Source organism: Cyprinodon tularosa, unplaced genomic scaffold (genome assembly GCF_016077235.1).
Source record: "Cyprinodon tularosa strain WSP-4 unplaced genomic scaffold, ASM1607723v1 ctg8, whole genome shotgun sequence".
NCBI classification, from domain to species: Eukaryota; Metazoa; Chordata; class Actinopteri; order Cyprinodontiformes; family Cyprinodontidae; genus Cyprinodon; species Cyprinodon tularosa.
The window spans coordinates 3,015,593-3,038,039 of NW_024039562.1; the positions used below are offsets into that span (position 1 = coordinate 3,015,593).

The following is a 22,447-nucleotide window of genomic DNA, read 5'->3' on the forward strand; positions in this document are numbered from 1 at the left end:
GGTGTGATGCTGACTGAACAGATACGGCACTGAGATTAATTAATTCTGGCTGTTAGCCTGGTCTGGAGCAAGCTAGCTGTACAGAATAAATCTCTATGGGAACTTATGTGCTCCTGCTTTTGTGAAATCAAGTCAATGCCCAATTAGGGAAGGACTTCTGAAAAACCCTGGCTTAATCCACTATTTTGGTTTTATGAAACAGGAATCCAATGAACAGATTTTTTATTTTTTTTTTGTGTTCTTGTTGTTGACTGTTTGTACCCGTTTAATGTTGGTGTATAAAAGCAACATAAAATATTTGGAAGCAGCCTCAGTGATAAAAAAAAAAAAATTTCTGGTGATGTTTTGTATTTGGAGGGACTGGCGCACCTAATAGAATATACGGCATCACAAGGAAAGAACTAATAGTGGATATGTTGATTTGAAACATGAACTAGTAAGCTAAAGTTTGAGCATAAATGAGATTACAAGTTAAACAACTTAAGTAAGCAAAGTTCAAAATTAACTATACAGGCATAAAGTTTAATGTTGTCTACAAGCAAGGTGACTTATAATAGCTACATTGGGCAAGATTACGAGTTATAAATAAAAAATAATTTTTTGAAGGATTTAACCCCACTCATAGTCCAACCACATCAACGGAAGTTAAAGAAAAGTTTTATTTTAGATAATTTGGGGGATTTTGGGGGATTTTAACAAACATAAATATTTTTGTCTTCCTTACTGACTTTAAACATAGGAAATCTAGTCTGATTAAATGCAGGCAGGAAATGACGCTCATCAGTCTTTATAAATATTGCATGTAACTATCTGATTTCAAATGTTATCAGTCAGCACTTAATCGGGAGACAACTGCAAGAACAAAGGGTAAAATAAAAAACAAACTGTCTCCACAATTCATTTTATGGTATTCAGTATGAATTTGGGGCCCCATTCAAACTGTGAACACCGCTAATCTGATCCTGTAAAAACACTGCAGCTCACACAATTTTGATTTGAGGGTCAGAGCATAAACTTCAACTGTATAGCAGTTTAAGTGGGGGAGTTTCCATATGATCTAGACATCAGTTTGTTTAAAATGGCAAAAATATTAGGTTCTCACTCAAGCATGTTCTATACATCTCTTGTTTGTTTTGTCAAGCCTCATTAACTTCCTTCTCTTCTTCTGGGTTTCTAACTACAAAGTGTAAGTAATGCTAAGGCAATTTACAGTAATTAAGTTCTCTTTGGTAATACTACATATGACCTAGACACTTCCCCCATGAGACCACATTAGCTTTCTCTCTTATTTACAACTGTCGAAGAAAAGGAGGAAATTGAGGTTCCTTCTTAAGCGGACAATGGACTCTGAAGTTGCAGATAGGTATGATTTTATTTTTATTATTATGAAAGAAAGAAAGACAGAGCAAAGTTAAAATACTTAAGCCTATTTAGATTTGTAAATTTTACTTTGTTTTTGCAGCTTTTACATAAAAAAGCCTAATTCTCTCAACTTCTAGGATATTATATATCCTAAAAATAAAAATTTTAGACTTAATGAAAGCACAAAGCATAATACTAATAAATACTGCAAACAGTTCATTTAAAATAATTGGCAAATAAATAAGTGGGTTAAGAAAAGTTCCTTGTGTCTTTATCCATTCATTTGTGAGAAGTAGTGTCTGCTTTTTTTCAAAATGCCATTCTATTGAGTCTAAAACTTAGTTCATAAATCAATTATTGAAAACAAATAGAGTAAAAATAAAGACAAGAATAGATTCAAACAACCATCTAAAAGTAATAAATTGGTTATTATGACTTTACTTTTCATTAAAAATCTGCATAATGATATTTGAATTGAGATAAACCAAAAAAATAAAAACTCGTATTTTAGTACTTCAAACACTGGGCAGAGCTATGCATCTTATCCAACTTGAGAAGAGGTGGGAGGTCTTTAAGAAGGCTGCCTGTCAGCTGAAACACTCACTCTCAGTTGAACTCCCTCAAAGGAGGAGGAGCACATCAGGCAATGCTTTGAAGACCAGCGCCACATGAAGAAGTGCCAGATTGAGTTAAGAAGTTCCTTTCTGTGGAGTGGAAGTGGGTAAATGACAAAGATCTGTTTGCTTCAATGTGTGTGACAGAGGAGTTTGGTGTTTTCCATTGCCAAACACGTACCAGATGACCATCCCTGTGTCCACAGTGAGTCAGAGCAAAGCTAAGGTAGGTGAAAGCTTTTTACTAGTAAGCTGAATAGTAAAAACAAAATCAATCGGTTGCTGAGCTTGCATTGGGTCTTTATTGGACCTTCGGTCCTCAATGTGCAGTTTAATGACGTCAATATATTTTATTATAGAACACATGAAAAAGACAAATCATGTGATAAGTTATATTTGCATCATGTGCCCTTGCATTTGCCTCATACCAGTCACATTTGAAGTTGTATTAGATTACATTAATCAGATTATGTATCATCATCAGTCATTAACTGGGCTCCAAATAATAGTGGAGCTGAGATGTATCCTCACATTCCCACTCATGTTCTGTGGGAAATACTCTAATTACTTTACTGTTTCATAGAACACTGCATTGTTTTACCATTGATTAAGAGTTAAAACTTTATCAGCGTGAGATGCACCCTATTCTCTCTGCTCTTCTGCATTAAAGCATAAAATCCATCAAGCATGCTGTTCTGTGTTACATCAAGAGGAGAGAAAAAAAATAAGAGAGCAATCCGTTTTATTTCTCCATCTTTTGTTTTTTTTTACTTCATGTCACATGTCAGTTTGATGCTTTCATCACATCTGAATTGAATAGTTATCAGATAAAAAAAATCTACATCTCAAATAAATCACCTCAATGAGCACTTAGAAAGAAAGGGAAACTCTTAAGTATGGAGATTTTTCTGCCGTGTGAAGAGCATATACTTGCCATCATGCTTTAATTCAGAGTATAAGTCCAGGTGGAGCCTATTTTAATGTTACAGGTTCCAAAAGGTGCTTGGTAGCAGCAGATTGACTGGCCAAGTGTCTTTGCAGGGAGAAAAAATATGACTATAATTTAGATTTATCTAAAAGTTCTCTCAAGGTCAGACTCACACATTAGCTACCTCTGTCCAGATGTGACCCAAATGCTTACCCCAGTTAAACAGGCTCAGTGGTGAAAATGTTTTTTATTTGTTACTCTCTGTGCTGTTCTCTTCTCTTTGCTGTTGTTTGGGTGGAAATGGGAGAATTGGTCCCACTCCAGTTGTGAAAGTGTTGTGGTGTGATTAAGAGGAAATTTCACTAAAGTTTGCTTTAAATGTTTTTCTTCTTGTAAAATAATTACGAGAATTTTACGTTGTTAGTTTCGTGATTAAAGTTATAGTGGGTATGTGGGAATGATGCTAATAAGCAGAAGAAGAAACCACACTGCATTAGGTTTAACTCAACAAGTTCTTGTCAAAACTTTTACTATTTAGGAACAAGCTGTCTAGATCAAGATAAATAGAGCCAAATAACTAACAGTTTTTCAAGCTTTTGAGTTGAGTTGGCTTTAGAGTAACATTTAGTTTTTTCAGTTGCAGGTAAAGTGTCTGTGTGTGCTTATGTTCCTGAGCTTCCCTCTGTCAATGGCCGAGATTCCTGGTCCATGCAGACACTCAATCACTAGGGAACACCTGCTGATAGTCAGGCAACTGGTAGGTGTTAAAACAACATTAAACAGATCAGATCAAATATCCTCAGCTGAAATGCTCCCATTGTTATTTCTGCAGATGGACAACCAGTTGAGAAGTGGGTGTTCAATAACCTACACATTCATAGAGCGGAGAACTTTGGTAAGGCAACATTGGTCCAAATGGAGCTGTGTTGGGTTTTTTTTTTTTAAGAAAAACTAAAACTTTAACAAACTCTTCTGTTCCTGCTCATTTTCATTTCCTTCCTTACAGAGCAAATGTTGCTTTGTGAAAGCTGCTTTACCCTGGATACTGGAGCTGCTCACCACGCACTTCAAGTACAGTCGGGGCTCAGTCAACGATGGCTACGTTCAGTCCCTGAGAGCGCTTATCCTTAACATGTATTCACAGAGATGCGTGCCTCAGATTAATGAAGAAGTGGAGGTGAATGTTTGTTTCCAAATTAACATTCTGTCGCGTACCTGTTGTAAGAGCTGTAAAAGCATTAAGAGACCTGCTGTTTGAGAAAAAAAAAAGTCAAGGTCTGTTTCTCATTATGTGTTGTAGGATAAGCCAGAGAGCTTTGAGATGGTTTACAGTGGGTCTCCGACAGAAGCGTTGCAGAGAGTCTCAGATGTATTGTCTGTTTACTGGGAACTGGTGACAACGAGTGAATCACCGATTGACTGGATATGCCGGCAGGAATATTCAGAAAACTTCAGCTCTTCGACTGAGCTACCCGCAGGGTCGACTGTTCAGTATTTTACAGGTGTGAAAGTCAAACTTCTGGAATGTTGTGTGATGAATAATGCAGATGTCTGGGAAGTCTGTGATCACAGATCGTGTGAACATTTCCACAGACAGCTATGATTGGAACTCAGCAAAGGCTTCGCAGAGAAGACCAGTCAGAGATGTGTACAAGCTTGGCTTCATCATTGCATCCATCTGTGGAGGACTGCTGCTCATACTTAGTCTCTACTGCCTCATTGTTCACAAGGTACCAGCATTTATTTCTTGCAACCTTCAAATATCACATGTGAACTAATAAAGTTTCCTAATGAGCTCCATTGGTATTCTACTAAAGCAGGGCTGTCAAACTGGTTCCATAAAGGGCCATGTGGCTGCAGGTTTTCTTTCCAACCAAGCAATAGCACACCAGGCTTGAGTCATCTCATCAAGGGAGTCCAATCTGAACATGATGACTTGATGAGATGAATGGAGTCTGGTGCTATTGTTTGGTTGGAAAGAAAACCTGCAGCCACACGGCCCTTTCTGGAACCAGTTTGACACCAGTGTACTAAAGCATCCATTGGCAGTTTGGTAATGCTTCCTTTGGCCCTCCTTGTAGAAGAACCGTATGTACTTTAGGGGTCATAAGGCAACAAGTTGGAGGCTAAACAACAAGTTGACGAGCTAAACATCAACAGAGACAAAAGTGTGCAATTATATTCATTTTCCTTAATACTTTGGAAGAACAATTCTAGTTTATGTCCCAATTAGCTGCTCTTCTAAAGCTCTTAATACCCTTTCAAAAACATAAAACCATTGCAGGGATATTATTGGGGTTTCAGGACTAATAAAGTACAGGCCTCTAAAAAGAACAAGTCTTAAATAACCCATTAAAATCCCAACATAAACAAAATTATCATCAAGACCTAGAGGAAAATTTTACTGCTCAAGCATGGTCTATAGCTAATGATACATATATGAGTTTCTCATCTCAGCCTTATTTTAGTTTATTTGTTTCAAATGTTTCTCCTAAAATTTATTAGGAGAAATAAAGGGATATGTTAACATTACAAAACATAAGTCATAGTTGAGATTTATAGGATATGCATTGCAAAACTTGAATTACTCCTTCTCATATCCCCTATAATGGTAAATTGTCTGTACTTATATAGCACTTTCTCAACTCAGGAGAGTTGACAAGCACTTTACCCTACATTAAGTCATTCAGCCATTCACAAGCACACGGTTTTCTGCACTGTCTGTCCAAAATCAGATTTTGGGGAAGATAAAGGTAAATCATTTGTAATCTACATTCAATAAAGTTATTAGCCTCAGATTATTCGATATATATTTTGTCTAATTCTGGTTTGGGTAATAATGTAATAACTCCTTGTGTCATAGATGGCATTAAATTATAATTTTAATACACTATTTTAAGGCTTTGAATAATAATAAAAATTATTATTTTTTTAAAAGTCCTAAAAGAAAAACTGAAGAAAATTGGAAGTCGAACCATCTTGACCATGTGTTTTGCCTACTGACATTTATTTTAAAGCAATTCATCTAATTATAATCTAATCTTCTATCTGTATTTCAGTCGCATAACGTCTTGAATGTGGAGTCAATTCTAGGAATGTTGTGTTAAATACTTTCCAAAAAGGATATTAGAGTGGTGATGAAAGTACACTGAGTTCATAGAGAGAGCTATCTGATTTCTCTGCTTAGAATCACAAGGTGGCACAAAAGTTGAATAACTCTGAAAATTATATTTGAGCTTTTTGAGATATTTTCTGAAACTTGAAAGGAGACTAAATCAAACTTTAGTACATCTTATTGTCCTAGAGAAAAAGCTGAGACAGAGGAGAAATAAACCCTTCATATTCACATGGCTGTTTAGGAGAAGTACATGAAACATTTTGAAGATCTCAATTTAGATTTTTCCTTTCCCCAAGGGCATTCTACAGTAAGTTTTAAAGATTTAGTTTTCAGGTTTGACAAAATAAATGAATGTAATTGTATAAATATAGATAATTTATGAAAATGAAAAATAATATGTTTTGGACATAAAATTAGCACAAATGTAAAATCAAAATTAACATGCTTTTATTGTACATTAGATGAGGGTGAATTGCAACTAATGCAAAAACGTAGTACAGAACTTTTGTTTTTATATTATTTTAAAAGGCAAACATTTCTATAATATATCTTTGTGTTTGCATCTTTAACCAAAATCCAGACAAGAGGAAGGTTTTTAAGGGAGATAGCAAATCATTAGAGGTAGAGATGTCAAGAGAATGTGCCATGTATACTCTCATATTTAGATCTGCTAAATCAAAAAACTTAAGCAGAACCTATCTGACAACACAAAGTAGGATAAAAGATTTTAAGCTGGAACACATACAGTCTAAACAACTTCAAGAACAAGTTAATCGGTCAGTTAGCTACTGACCGACTAAATTTATTCCAAGACTGCGCTGACTACTCACCCAGAGCAACTAATAAAGTAACATGTTAACTTAAGATCAGGGCCACACTTTAAACACACCTTTACTTGATTAGTAATCTATATATACCCAGTTCATCCATTCTTTACTGCGGATTATGTTCTTTCAACACTATGCTCCTCACAGTGTAGAGGTTTTTATTCTTAGTTAGACTTTGATTCAACAATATATGCAGCACTAAAAACTCTTAATCAGAAGAAGAAGCCATCTATGTGCCATTATCTACCAATCTCACTCACAGTAAAGCAAAAATATATTGCCAACTCAGATTGGCTCCCCTTCTTCATCAAAATGCATGGCCATTACTCTGTTAGAAGTGTACAGTGTTGGGCACGTTACTTTGAAAAAGTAATTAGTTATAGTTACTAGTTACTTCTCCCAAAAAGTAACTGAGTTACTAACTGAGTTACTCCACAATAAAAGTAACTAGTTACTAGTAAAAGTAACTATTGCGTTACTTTTGCGTTTCTCGCCCCCGTAACCCTCACCACCCAGCCCCCACCTTCTCGCTGTGTGTTTCTAAAGCCAGCTGAATAGAGTGGACAACAAAGACATGAACCTGCAGAGAGTTTAGCATTTATTGCAACTCAACGTAAATGACATCAGGGGGGAACGCCATGTGAAGTTTTTTAACAGGGCATTCAGATCTGGTGAAATTAATAACTGGGGATGTCTAATTCTGAAATCCCGTGTGTTTGGGTGGTTATAGATACTGCAACATCTATCTATCATCTATCTATCTAGATGTATACTCTGCGTGTGACATAAAATATGGATCTCCATCCCTGCCACAAAGGCCATCGAATACTGTTTAAAATAAAAAATACAGTGGGTTGAAAAGGCAGAGTATCCATCCATCCATCCATCCATCCATCCATCCATCTAGATTTCTCCCTTTCTCCATATAGGCTATCATTTGATCGTTCACGCTCTCCATAGTTCTCCTGTGGCGCGACTGAACAGGGCGACTGTTGCGTGCCTTTAGCGAGCATACGTGTTTCCTCTCGCTTGCGCGGTGACTCGTGCCGCCTGCGCTGTTCGGAGATGCAGAGGAAACCGTATGTGATGGGGAAACGCAGCTCGACGTAACACCGGTATTTCCATCAGGAAAACGCTGTTTTGCTGCTGGAGTCATCCTCACTCTCCATCTCTCTGTGTGTGCTGTACGTTAACACCCGCCAGCGGAAACACCCACCTATTCAACTGACAGACGGAATCTCACTATACATCAGCCTTTCTCATCCTCCCCTCTCTCATGACAAGGCGCGCACCTCTGGATGACCTAAAAAAAAAATCTTTAATATCTCTTAAACAAAAGTAGCACAAACAATATTTTTTTTCTGCACAAATCTGCACTAACGTTGCACTAACCATTCAGTCTATTTGCAGAGTTTTTTGACGTGGGTGGGGTGTCAGCTTCACGCAGCTGCGCACGAGTCCTATCATGAAAAAAGGTTCATTGTGCGACCTGAGTAACGCGCAGTAACGGGGTGTCTGCAATGGTAACTGCGTTATAGTTACAGTCAAAGTAATTAGTTAGATTACTCGTTACTAAAACAAGGTCGCCGTTACTTTCAACGCCGTTAGTCCCATCACTGGAAGTGTAAGCCAATTCCTCTGTTCCCAAGGGATGCATTAGGCCTCCAGGCGTTCATTATTATGCACTGTTTACACACTAATCCCACATTGCCTTACTGTATGTCTTCTCTTGCCACCACAACATCAAAGCCAGGATGATATCACATCTTGAACATGATTCCTGCATTCTTCTTAGAGTCTTGTTCATCCAAGGTCACCTACAGTCCTGGCCTAAGCATATGCAAACAGCTTCTTGTAGATTAAGTTAGTGTCAAAGCTCAGAACAGAGGACCCAGTATTCAAGGCAGAAAGAGAGATTTCTCAAAAGCATTTATTTAAACACGGCAGATCTGCAGTAACAGCAGGGACGGCTTGCTGCTACTGCAGCAAGACAGGAACCTCTGCAGGAGGAAAACACAGGTTAGTGACCACGTTAATCTGACAGAGGATGTTTTTGAACGTGTGAGTTACTAATCTACTGTAGTTCTATACTTTAGTCCGTGCCCAGACAACGAGGTTGATTCTAGCCGGTTGGCTGTCCACAAGGCGTGGCAAACGCCCGCCAGTGTGTCCCAGACGCCGTAGTTCCAAAGGACAAACAGGAGCAAACAGGAAATCAGATCAGAGCAGACAAAGGAAGGCAGGAAAATCCCGAAGGTGAAGCCAAAGCTGATGTCGAGGACGTGCTCAGGATTCAGAACCAGGAGATCAGAAGTCCGAAGAGGTTACGAAGAGAAATAAAAGTCGGTGACCGGAAGCAGTTGAAAGTTAACAGGCAGAATCCAGCAGGAGCTTCATGACAGGGCAGGCAAACCGATCATACTGGAACAGGCAGACTCAGCGGTTGAGAGGGAGAACAGGTCAGGATCAGGTAATCAGAAACACTAAGGTAACACTGGAACACTCTCCCTACTGGCTGGAGAATAACCTGGCCCTAATGACTGGTTTAGGGCTGGTTAAACAGAAGCTGGAGCAGGTGGATAAGATGAACGGCAATGAGAAAACAGGCAGAGCTAGACAGGTACTGTAAATGAAATGAGTAATCCAACCAGTCATCAGCAGCCAGATCATGTCAGTACATATTTACTTACATACCTTCTTCCCCTTTATCAACACATCTTCACTATCTCTTCCCTCACTGACTCCACAAAATCTTTGTGTACATGATCCTTTTATCCCTTCTGCTACACTCTTTTCTGCTGAACACATTTCGTGCATGCTCAAATGAGTGACCATTTCTTGTGGCACCTGTTCATCCAAATTAGCCTGCTGTCCAAACCATTTGAGCTTTCATCCTTTTGATCTGAAAACCACCTCAGAGCCCAACTGCCTAATTGTGCTCCTTCCCTAGACAGTCACCCATAGATCTAGTTTACCATTTATTTCCTCAACATATAAACTATCCTGCCTTTGTAAATTCTCAGTAGTCTGGGTAATGGCAAACACAAAATAGGCTTTAATTAAAGGCAACCAAACATTCGCTCAGTTTGTCTGAAGACTTTTCAGCACCTTTACCCAGCACCAGTCAACAACAGAATGCAGGGAACTGTCCATAGCCACTGCATGCTCTTCTAGTGGAGTGAAATCTGCAGATCCGGGTCTTTATGCAGTCTGCTTGGTTTCTTTAGATAGAAAAACTTTAAACTAGTGCTGTCAAAATTATCGCGTTATTATCGCGTTAACGCGAGGCCATTTTAACGGCGATAATTTTTTTAACGTGAGATTAACGCTATGTGGTTTTATGGTACAATTTTCCAAGTACATCCCGCTGCAGCCTGCGGGAAGGCGGGGCTATTTTCCCCCAGTCTATGCATTTCTCATAGGCTTCAAGAGCGGAGAGCTCCTCAAGGGAAAAAGACGCTCATACACTGAGTGACGCTAGTGCCTTTTCTTTAAGCCCCACCACCAACAAACAAGTTGAGTGTCTGGTAACTAGTAGCAACCTGAAATACGCTGAGAAAACAGATTACTGAGGTGAAATGGAACCTGCTACGGCACTCTTGCTGTCACAGGTCGGTATCGTGTGTGTGTGTGGGTGGGTGTGTCTGTGTTCTCATTTTTGTTAAGAGTCTGAAAAGTAACTTTCATAGACTACCTCCATCTAGTGATGTCGGTCTATTGATTTTGATGTATTGATTGAAAATTGTTCATTATTATCTTGGTTAATTAACATCTAATGTTAACTGTACTACATTTTATAGCAGTAGGGTAAAATGCTTGTCTTTGTTCAAAAGACTGTATTAACTGTAAAGACTGTCTTTTACATCAGCCTGTTTTCAGGGCCTTTTTTTTGGCTACATATTTGTTATTTTTTGCTACATGCCTCCCCATCTTCTTGCCATATGTTTCTATGGCATAAATCAGTATCTGTGACCTGTTCTCATTTAAAAAAAAGAACATTGGCACAAACCTAGCCTGTATGTATTTTTTGTATGTCATCGAGAGTATTTAAATGATTTTCAATCAGAAAAAAAATTTGCGATTAAAATGCGATTAATCGCGAGTTAACTCAGGCATTGATGCGATTAATCGCGATTAAAAAAATTTAATCGATTGACAGCACTACTTTAAACCAATCTGTCTATGATTTGATTGAATTTACTTTGTTAAGAACCTTAAGACGGCATGTGGTCAACCAGGGCTATGTAAATAAATTGAATTGAATCGAATAACATTTTCAATTTAGTGAGTCCAGGAATTACGGGTTTTATAGAGAGGTTACCCGCTGCTCTTTTGCTCCAAAGAACTTACTTCTTCAAACATACCTTGATATTTTCCCTTTTTAATGTGCACTATTTTCTCTGTCTGTCCAGATCATAGACCATACCTCCATGTCTATCTTTCCATGATTTTTAACATGGTTTTCAGCTACAGAGGCTCTAGTCTCTGTGAATACCGCATCCTCCTTACTACCAAGGTTTCAGATGCATTGCACCAATTTAATCCATAGCATTAAGGGATACTGCTGCATGTACAATCATTCCTCTCATATCATCATCCTCCACATCTGGTACGCAACATTTCTCAATCATCTATCTTCTTCCTCAGTCTTCCATCAGTCATCCCTGGAGCCATTGACATCTGCCCATCAGCCAATATACCAATAAATAATGGTGTTAACAAACCAGACTGTATCAGGGAGTCAGGATGGTCTGAAATTTTTTTAATGACTTTGGCCATCCTCTCCTTATGCACCAGTGCTAATGCAAGGAATTCATTGCCTGATTGACAAAGAAAACATCTCTCCACAGCAATTAGGATGAATGCTTGCTTATCTGCTCTATAAAAAAATCATCCTAATAGTGATAATTTCCCATTAGTAGATTCACACATAGTTTTCACTTACATATTTCACCCACTTTTTCCTAAATTTAAAAAAAAAATCTAAAGAAGATTCATGATAAGAACATTGAGGCAAAAAGACTCAACGTCAGTAAAATTATTTCAAGACAGTAATTGAAAAATTAACATTAAAGTCTGCACTATCCACAGACTGTTGAAAAAAAATAAAGGACATAATCAGACAGGTTGTTATGGACACTTTGCCCAACGCCATTTGTGGTTACAAACAGTGGGAGAGAGAATATAGTAATTAAATAGAGGGTGAAAAACTGAAGCATGATTCTTCTATAACATGTATGAGCAGGTTGTATATTATTATTTGCAGCACAAAGGCCTGTCTCAAATCAACCAATAGCACCTTGATGGTCCCCAAAATTCAGATGGGAACATTAAATGTGTATCTCAGACCTGAATTTATGGTTGTTGTAATCATCTTTATCATCAATGTATTACTTATTTTTCAGCTGTGAAGTAAGCATTAGCTCTTAAAGGCAGCAAAAGCAACTACTCTTGGCAAGGGGACAAAGGAGAATAATTAATATGGACTTCCTTTTAATTTTGACAGCTGTGTGTTATTTGAAAAGGGATATTTGGCTTTATTGAGTATATATAAGAAATGCACGCATGGTTAGAGTAAGAAAAACAACAAAATACTGTAGAAAAGAAAGTTAACCTATTTATTCGTTTATCCTTCATTAAAGAAAATAACCTTTCAATACTGTGGATAATTTTTTAAAGCACTGCCAAAGCCACATTACATTGAAGTGTAACTCATTACTCTGTAAATACATAACCATGTATCCTGACACATTTTGAAAAATGGCAACAAATTGGTCTGTGCAAAGAGACCCTGAGGGGCACGACTGAGACTAAGGATGAGCTGTGGGGTCTAACCAGTGCTATGGTTAGGACAGGGCAGCTAGTTTAGCTCAGCTTTTTTTTTTTTTTTTGTCCTCAGTCAGCAGAGGAACAGTGGTGGTTATGCCAGGGATAGTTCTTTAGAGATTAAGGAGTTTTCACCTCCCCACACACTGGAGGTTGAAGGAGTGAGTCAGAGGCTTCTAAGTTTAAGCAGCTTGCTCAAAGAAATTAATTAATCAATGCTCGGAGCCAGTTCTGCCAAGAAAGTGGTCGGACAGGATGACTCAAAAGGAGGCATGTGTCTGATTAAACTGTGTTTATACCGAAAACAAAAGTTGTACCAGAAGGTACTGTTTAACTAATAGGACAATTGAACTGTTTTACCACTCAGGGCAGCACTTCTACAAAGTTTTATGGCTTTTTATGTTGCAAGACTAAGGCTCAAACGGCAATCGTAGCAACATTACAATAACATCCCATAATCCCATTTTATGTAGTTTAACTGCAAAAAATTTGGATTTTTCGGCTGAGTTCCACTTTAGACGCTGCAGTCCTCTTTACAAACTTAAGTTGTTTTTGATCAATGGATATGTCAAATGATGCAAGGGAAATCTTTTCTTTATTATTCCACTGGCACAGTCTCCTAACAGCAGGGCTTTTTGGTATGTTAAGAAAACAGATGGATTTTTCTAAGTACCTCTGTTCTAATCCTCTATGAAAATTTCTGTCCATTATGTGTTTTTGCATTTCCTACCTGCTGTGAATAGCTTAATTTGTGCTCTCACTGGCATGGTTTGGAATAGTCATATAAGATTTCTGGCTTTTTCAAACTGTTTTGATTCTAACCGAAATAGATCTGTTGTTGTTGATTTTCTGTATAAAGGATTAGTAACATTTATTGCTATTTCTAGAAAAGAATTTCTGCTATGCTAACAGATATTGCAGAACACAAAGAGAAGGAATCTGTTGCACAGACAAATGAAGATTAGATGATTTTCCAGACAGAAAAAGAATACGAACATTGTCTTCATGTCATGATTCAATTGACCCCTTGACTGACCCCTAAATTGCTTGGTACACAGCACCGACAATATGAGAAAGCATGTGGGATTCATTCCTCTTCTGGGAAGTTACTCATGTTCTACTTTAGGTGTATTCATTAAGCGGCATAACACAAAATGCGGGAGAGAGCGCTATGTGTATGATAGGTCAATAATAAGCCACAATTATTATCTAACTTTTAGGAACTTAATGTATTTCTGCATGTAACATTACAACTGCTTTTTAAAAGTACATATAAAAAGTAATTCAACTACTACAATGTATGTAGTTACTGTTATATAAACAAATTGAAGGATTTTTTTTATTTATTTAACCAGGTACAGTAATACCCATTGAGATTAAAATCTCTTTTGCAAGGGAGACCTGGCCAAGACAGGCATCAAAATTACATCAAATCATTACATACGTACAAAGACACACACATAAAAGCCAAATATGAACTTACAATAAAATTTCAATTAAAACATTGACATGTGAGGGAGTCCAACTCAAAACATCTCATTCTCAGCTTAAAAGTATTCAAAGGAACCAATTTACTAAGTTTCAAGTTATAGGATCATTTATACAAAGAAAATCTAAAGAAGCATTTGACAGCTGTTGTTTAATAATCATTAACCACAATCTGAATTTTACTTAATTTATCAAATGTAGCCAGAGCTCCTGTAGATTTAGAAGATTGGTATAATTGATTTATGAAGTATTTTAAGGAATTTATTATGTTTGCTTTTGCCAATGAAAACGTGATACTGCTGGTCAGAATATTTTTAGATGTGCACATTTTTGAATGTATTTCTCTATGTAAAAAGAAATGTTATTGGATTCACAAGAAAGATACAAGACTATAAATATGTATAAAATATGTATTTTTGGTCAAAGTATTAAGATGAAATTACTCTCTATTAACCCAGTTCAGGCTTAGCTACATTCTGATTCTAATGTTTCCTTATGCCAAATTAAGAATAAATATACAAAGATGCCCCTTTCCTGCTTTCTTAGTTAATAAGAAAGGATATAATCCCTGTCGTGGCTTTACTGATACTTTAACCCTTTAGATTTAATGAAGGCCTCTTCAATTATTTTCTCTGTAGTTTTTGACTATCCCAGTTAGCAGATTATGAGCAAAATGAAAAATATACGTTCTTCCTTAAAACAACACTAACCTTTAGCCATTAGGGATGCCAGACTGGTAACTTCCAGGTTTTGTGCCCCTAAAAGCACCTGCACTGATGCAAAATTGTACAGTCTCCCAACATGTTTTGGCATCATGGCTGACCATTTTGGGCTATCAGCTTTAGAAGTCATGGAGTTACTTGTTAAGCCAAGGTCACATTAACCTCTCTAGATCAAATTCTACATCAGAGAACCAAAAAAATGCCTGATCAGGTAAGTATTATATACAGTATATTTTGCTACCTAACAATACATTTTAGCCTAAGTAACTGTTTAAGAGGAGCTCAGACTAATGTCCGCATTCTGGGTAACATGATCCATTTAGTAATGGATCCACCCCTGTCAAATTACATGGGCAAGTTTTTGAGAAGAATGGCCCAAATGGAACATGAAAATGTGCCAAGTACTGTAAATTACGCTGGAAAATGCTTTAATATATTCTCAATAAAGCTGCTAGTTGAGTTAAACATTACAGAGTGTTACTTTAATTCAAACTAAAAGGTAACTTCTAAAGCAATGTTATATCACAGACTCTGAGTAAAACCAAAGTTTGTGTATGTGTTGCATACTCGGTGAAAATTTAAAGTGAACATCAATTGGACACCTTTGTGCAAAGCTCAATTTTCATAACCATGCACATGCATTTGGTGTCACAAACACTTTGCAAAAAAAAATCAACTCAGCTATTCAATCTAACCTGTTAAATATGCAACCCTGAGCTTTAGGAACTTGAGAAAACTGAAGCTTTGGGAAGAGGTATGCCTGACAATGAAATGACAATGATAATCTAAAGCTTATCAGGGCAATGCGTTCAGAGTCAGAGCCACACGCAGACATAGTGTCTTTCTTAGAGCCTTAAGACTTACTTCATCTGAAGTCCCATGCTGATTCCTCCAAAGATAGTTTGCTTTGCCGTACAGAGCCACTTTGATGATAGATACCGTGCCATTTTAATAGCGTGAGATTTTGAGAACAAGATCTTATCAGAACTACACCTTTAAGCATTCACATGTCTTACATTACTCTAGACAAATGTATAGATTACTGTTAAGATTCCACTTGGATCTTATGTAAGCTTTATCCTTTAAGGATATTTATGATGTTTGACAGATCATTAGTGTGACATGGAGAAGCTTTTTTAGGACATGTTATTATAAGATTAAAGGGAAAGTGTTGTTTTTTTAGTGCTATAGTAGCTGATATGCTTACAAGCTGTTTTGATAGCCTGCTGTTGGTATGCTTGCTGGCATTGGTTAAATATCAAACTTTTTGATGCATTAGATTCTAGATAATAAAAGAAACAGACATGCAGCCACAATTGACCCCTTAGAAAAAGAGGGAGGTTTTTATTAATGATTAAATACTTCAGCAATTTGAGGCACAGCCAGCAAAACACATAATCTAATTGTAACTGTAAGCAGTTTATCGGATAATGATTTTATCTTGTGGTCTACTGATTTGTGTACAATAGACTATTCAGTGATATTTTTTTCTTTTAAAAGAAATGTACAAAGGTTGGCCTTGTGCCCAAATGTTTTTCTTCCTTAAAAAATTATTGTCAAATACGATGGATGGATGGATGGATGGATGGATGGATGGATGGATGGATGGATGGATGGATGGATGGATGGATGGATGGATGGATGGATGGATGGATGGATGGATGGATGGATGGATGGATGGATGGATGGATGGATGGATGGATGGATGGATGCTGATTAGGCTTTCAACATCAGGTTGCTACCACCAAGATGACAACAGGAAATACCGGTAAATAAAAACTCAATGGGACAGAGTTTGGACTAATAGGGGACGACACACCTCAGCGGGAATGGAGCGCGATTGAACTCAATAAAATTTAAAGAATGGAACTGCAGCATCTGGGTCTGGCAGCAAGTCTTATTTTTTCGCTGGGCACAGTCACCATGTATGCAAAAAGCAGGTCATACAATAAATTGGATCCAATGTTTCCTGGAAGACACTATCTTTTAATTGGCTTGCAAGATCCAGAAATATTCATTAACAATGTTTCCTCCTAAAGCAACATTTTAAGAGCAGAGGGCAAACATGAGTTTTATAACTCTTTGACCACAAATTGCAGCTGTGAAACGCCTTCTTGACAGCTTTAATGAAAATAGATTAGCACTTTTCATTCTAGGAATGAGAGTTTGTACTTGTTTCATTCAATGAATGGGACCAACTATAAGCTTTCATATTATAATTAGTGATTTAAACAACCTATTCTTATTTAGTCCAACACAATGTCAAACCAGAAGAAGTTCAAATTCCAAAAACCTTTGGTCTTAAAAAAACAGTGCATGTTTTGTCTCAACTTTTCTTTTCAACCTGAGGTCGGATGTTATTAAACTAAAAAGCACACAAAGTAGAAAAAAAAACCCATCCATCTTAAATTGGATAATATCCCACATGTGGAATACTAGCCGTATGTTTTAAGCTTTGTCTGCTTCTGCCTTCTTGTTTATCTTCAGAATCTCTCTCTAGTATTTTTTGCATAGCATGTGGTAAAGATGGGCTCTCACAGTGCCGGAGCCCTAAATCCTCAAACACTGATTAAAATCATCTGTGTTTGCAGTGGGAATGTTTGGCAACTGGAACACAGAGGAACTAAAAAGGAGCTAGAAGTAGCCATAATTGTAAATAACAAGGTCTGCTAAATATTTTGTTAGTGACTGCTTTCCGGTTGTGTTTTCCTGTAAGAATGGGTCAATAAACATAACAAAATCAGTTTTTTTAAATGTCAAAATAAAATCATTAAATATCCTGGTTAAGTTAAACATACTGTGAGAATGCTGCTTCTTGAGTAAGGACTATAGTCAAATGTTTATTGGCTCTGTCCTAGGATTAAACAAGTTTAGCTGTACAAACTATTTCCCTTTAAATTGGGAGCTTTACTCAATTACATTCATTTAGTTAACTTTTTTTTGGGGGGGTGTATTTTAATGCAGTACACTATTTAGTATCAATTGAACAATACTATTATTTTATTCATTGTTAAATGAAAATGAGTAAATTTTTAACCAATAATTGTTAAAGTGATACTTTTTTGCCATTTGGCAATTAATTGATATAGAAAACGGTTGATATTGTCACTTAATTGTAGATGTTTCATAAGATTTATGTAAAAAAATAATGAAATGGCATCTTCTGTCTCAATTTGTTATTTTGGAGTTATGCTGTACTTGTAAATAGTCATTTTATTCTTTAGGATTCCAGGTTTTTAACATAATGTCTTGTTTTTGTCTCTAAAATTCTGTTTTCAATATAAAATTTCATGTTATGATCAGTTATTACATAAGAAGCCTTCAATTTGAAGGCAACAGGACCTTTGCTCAGTGTTTTTCAGAAAATGGTTTGACACTTATCCAGGCATCTTTGTCAGTTCTGTTGGATTGCACCAGAGCAATCTGTAGTTGGAGAGCCGATGTATTTAAGTGGGATTGAGGTTGATCCTTCTCAGCGTTTCCCAAGATTGGTGCAAATCAAATAGTCACCCTTTAATAATAGTAATAATCCAATTATTGATCTCACACTGCAGAAAACCACATCTGCATTTAGCACACCCCTTTGGGGAGCAATGGAGTTGAACTCAGAACCTCCAGGACCCAAGCGAAATAATTTAACCACTATTCCACAACTTCCCCAACTTGGTCACCACTCTACCCTTTGTTCATCTAGATTATTGGGAGTGTTTTGTTGTGTATGGGCTATGTGATATGCTATGTGGCTTTTTTGAGTCAGTGTCAAGTGTTCTTATGTGATTTCTTTGGAATGAGTTCAATGTCTGAATTGTACATACTTGGGAGGTCAAACGGCAAAGGTGTACCCTTTCTTCTTGAGGTGCAAGTGAACAGCTAAATCTTGCCCAGAGTTATTGTCTCTCCTATACTGTGTAATGAGCTTGTTTAGTTGTTGTTTGGGTCTTTAATATAGGAAAGTGTACAGTACCTCACTGCACTTTATCATGTAAAGAACACTGCTCAGCTTAGGTTTGGATATTCTTTTGTCTTTAAGACGAACCCATCCTTGTCTGAGTTTGTTGTTGGGTGTGAAAGTAACTGGTATTTTGTGTTTGGAAAAAATCTTCTGAGTTTCTCAGAAACTCCTGACACCAATGGAATTACAATGTTTTGATTTTTTTAGTCTCTCTGTTTTCTCCATTGTTTTAGATGCAGGGTTGTTCTTCGTGCTAGTTCTCTGGCCAACTTAAACTCCCACTAGTGATAACCACATGTTTCAAGTGATTTCCTAACATGTTTGTGTTCTTTTTGTTTCTCCTCTGTAATTGAGAGAATATTGTCAGCCCAGTAACTGAGTTTTGATCATGGGAAGTTTATATTCCAGTGGGTGATATGAGTCAAAATGTAGGTATTGTTCTTTATGTGTGGGTTTCCTCTCATCTCTCAAATGTGTAGTCAAATTAAATGCAGTTACGTGGATGTAGTTAGCATTGCCCTTCATTGACCCGCCGAGGCAGTCTGCAACTGACCTGAAACAGAGAGGAGAATGTGAAATCTGGACTTTAGTCTAAAGTGGGTTCTGTGGGCAACTGAGATGCACCAAGCCCTACTGTTGAACTAGTATTAGTTTATCGTGGTTCGATTGTGTATGACGCTGTCCAGTTCAGTTGTGCATGCCATTTACACTCAACAGTTATCTTGGTTACCACACTCGGACCGTTCTCTGCACGGTTTCAAAAGGGTAGATGGGTTGAAGACCCAAATGTATTGAAAGAAATGGTTGAGTCGGCTCCCCTTTGTTTTGCCCAGTTCTGCTGTGAGAGCTTTAGCTCTCCAACATTATCAACGATAGTTTTAGGGCTGAGCTCTAGCAGGCCCACTCAGTAATATCCACAGACTGCATCTAACGCTACTGTTTTGCTATCTTTAATATCTTAAATAATAAAAAATTATAAACCCTAGTGTGAGTTCTAGTAACAGGAACTTTTTCATAACCCCTACATTGGACTCACCACAACACTGCCACCACTATGCTTCACAGTATCCAGTTAGTAAGATCAGGAGCCCGTTTTTCTCCAGACATGGTGCTTGGAGCTCACAGCAAAAAGTAATTTTTTTATATATCTGGAGTGTCTGAGCTAATTAAATTACAAATTCAATGGACTGAGCGTATGGGTTTGGTGCTCCTAGTTTGTAAAACCAGACGTTGTTGTGCAATATTTGAGTGGGATGCCATATATCTCTAAGATAAAGGAATATTGGAGGAGTTATTAGCGGACTTAAAAGTGTTTGGTTCTCTGTTTCCACACAGTCCCAACACATTTGAACACTAGATATCCACTTTTTTGACAGCTCTTTGAAAGACCATACAATAATCCGAAAAGGACACACAATTTCACAGACAAATAAAACAAAGCAATTAAAAGACCTTAATACACCCGACTAAGCCAAGAATTTATTTCCAGCTAAAGTATGTCTGATCACAAAAGACCGATTCATTAGGATTAGGATTCTCAGAAAAATAATTTTCATACCACCTTATGTATGTCACCACCGATCACACCAGAGGGACAGGAGAAATATATCATAAACACCACATTCCTGGGGCCTTTCCACCAAAAAATATGTTTCCTGACTGAGAAACACATCCACTGTAAATTGAACATATTAAAGGGACAAAAAAAATCAGAATTTTTCTTTTTTTTGTTTTTTTGATGGAATCAATGGAATCGAATGATTGTTAAAAAAAAATTACAGTGGATAAAGTTGGTAAATTGCTGCAGTCACCTGGCCAATACATATCTATATCTATCTATCTATCTACATATATTTATATGTATATATATATATATATATATATATATATATATATATATATATATATATATATATATATATATATATATATATATATATGTATATATATATGTATATATTTATATGTATGTATATATATATATATGTATATATATATATATGTATGTATATATATATATGTATATGTATATATATATGTATGTATATATATATATGTATATGTATATGTATATATATATGTATATATATATGTATGTATATATATATATATATATGTATATATATATATATATATATGTATATATATATATATGTATATATATATATATATATACATATATATATATATATATATAGAGAGAGAGAGAGAGAGAGAGAGAGAGAGAGAGAGAGAGAGAGAGAGATTTTATTTCTTTTACTTGATATCACTATATTCACTTTATGATGTTATACCTTCTCTTATCAAAACAGAGAGTTTATTCCCATTATGGATCAAGATTTGATACATCCGCAAAGTAAGATGATCCCAAAAAAGTTTAAACATCACATTGTTTGTTTTTTTAAATCTTTTAAATGATACTAATGCCTATTTCTCATTTCCCACTAAAGCTTTGATCGACAGGATATAGAGATGGAACCAGAGTAATGTAAGGAACTTTACAGTATGTTCAGCATATAGTCAAACATTTAGAGGCAACACTGATGAAACATGCAATAATGGCATGTCGGTAATGTGTGATTGAGATTGCATCTTCATTGTGTATTTTCCTTCTTTTTTTCATCAGGCATTGGGGAGCCCACTGCTGCATCAAAAGACAGAGTGCTTGGGAAGCTGTACATTTTTTCCAAACTAGTGTTCTCATGTCCCTATATGTGTGATGTATTCAGCTTACCAGTTTAATCAGAATCTTAGCTTTGACCGAAAACAAAGGTGTATGTTTTCTGGAGCTGTGTATATTGAGAAATATGTATTGCAGGTGTCTCTTCAGGTTAACCAATTATTTTTTTTTTTTCTGTAGTCATTGTTTTTCTATTTGCAACCAATTAACCAAATGTTTGTGACCTTGTTCCCATAAGTTATTTATTTCTTTTAGTTGACTGAATCACCGTTATAAGAATTCAAAGTACATAACTATCAGTAACAACCTACATATTGATTGTGCCTGTGCTGCAAGCTAAAAGGTCATGTCAAAACTCTAAGTTGCCTGTAATTATTTTATTAAAAAATCTGCAAAACTTTACTGGCTGGATCTTCTCTGGAAGGCACTGATGATTAAGGAGCAATAATATAATGCTGTTCAGTGAAACAGATCTTGTCATGTCCATTTTAAACTAGCTCTCATTAAAGATTTGTATGCCAAAATTTATTGTCATACACGACTGCTGTGCAGATTCAACATAAACCCTGGTCAATAAAATGTTGTTGATTACGTGCCCTGAGTTGTTCTTACTGGCAGAGAATGGAGGAATGAATGAAATATGCACAGATCACACACTCTGGCAGCTTTACAAGTTATGCATGTGCTGCATATGGATTAAGTTATGACTTTCCCACGTTTATCAAGCAATGGTCACGCCTTGTGTTTTATAATATTAGATTGCATCATGTCTGTGTCATGTTGGTTTGTAGTTTTTTTAATCACACAAAGGACCAGTGAGTGTTAACGTTTTACTTACAAAAGCAACAAGAATCTGGAAGCGGGGAACTGCAGGAAGTCAGTGGAACTTTCTGGTTGGTCTGAGGGGAGAAAGAAGCCTGATCAGGAAGG

General features: G+C 36.6%; 1 protein-coding gene across 1 annotated transcript; it reads left to right on the plus strand.

Moving 5' to 3' along the window:
- The first annotated feature begins 1,957 nt into the window (after positions 1–1,957).
- csf1b (colony stimulating factor 1b (macrophage)) lies at positions 1,958–22,108 on the plus strand. Its single transcript, XM_038271333.1, has 9 exons — positions 1,958–2,202; positions 3,542–3,661; positions 3,737–3,799; positions 3,911–4,081; positions 4,205–4,406; positions 4,498–4,634; positions 21,150–21,193; positions 21,288–21,325; positions 21,463–22,108. The coding sequence occupies exons 1-8, from the start codon at positions 2,161–2,163 to the stop codon at positions 21,322–21,324; spliced, it is 816 nt and encodes a 271-aa protein (XP_038127261.1). The 5' UTR covers positions 1,958–2,160; the 3' UTR covers position 21,325; positions 21,463–22,108.
- The last annotated feature ends 339 nt before the right edge of the window (positions 22,109–22,447 follow it).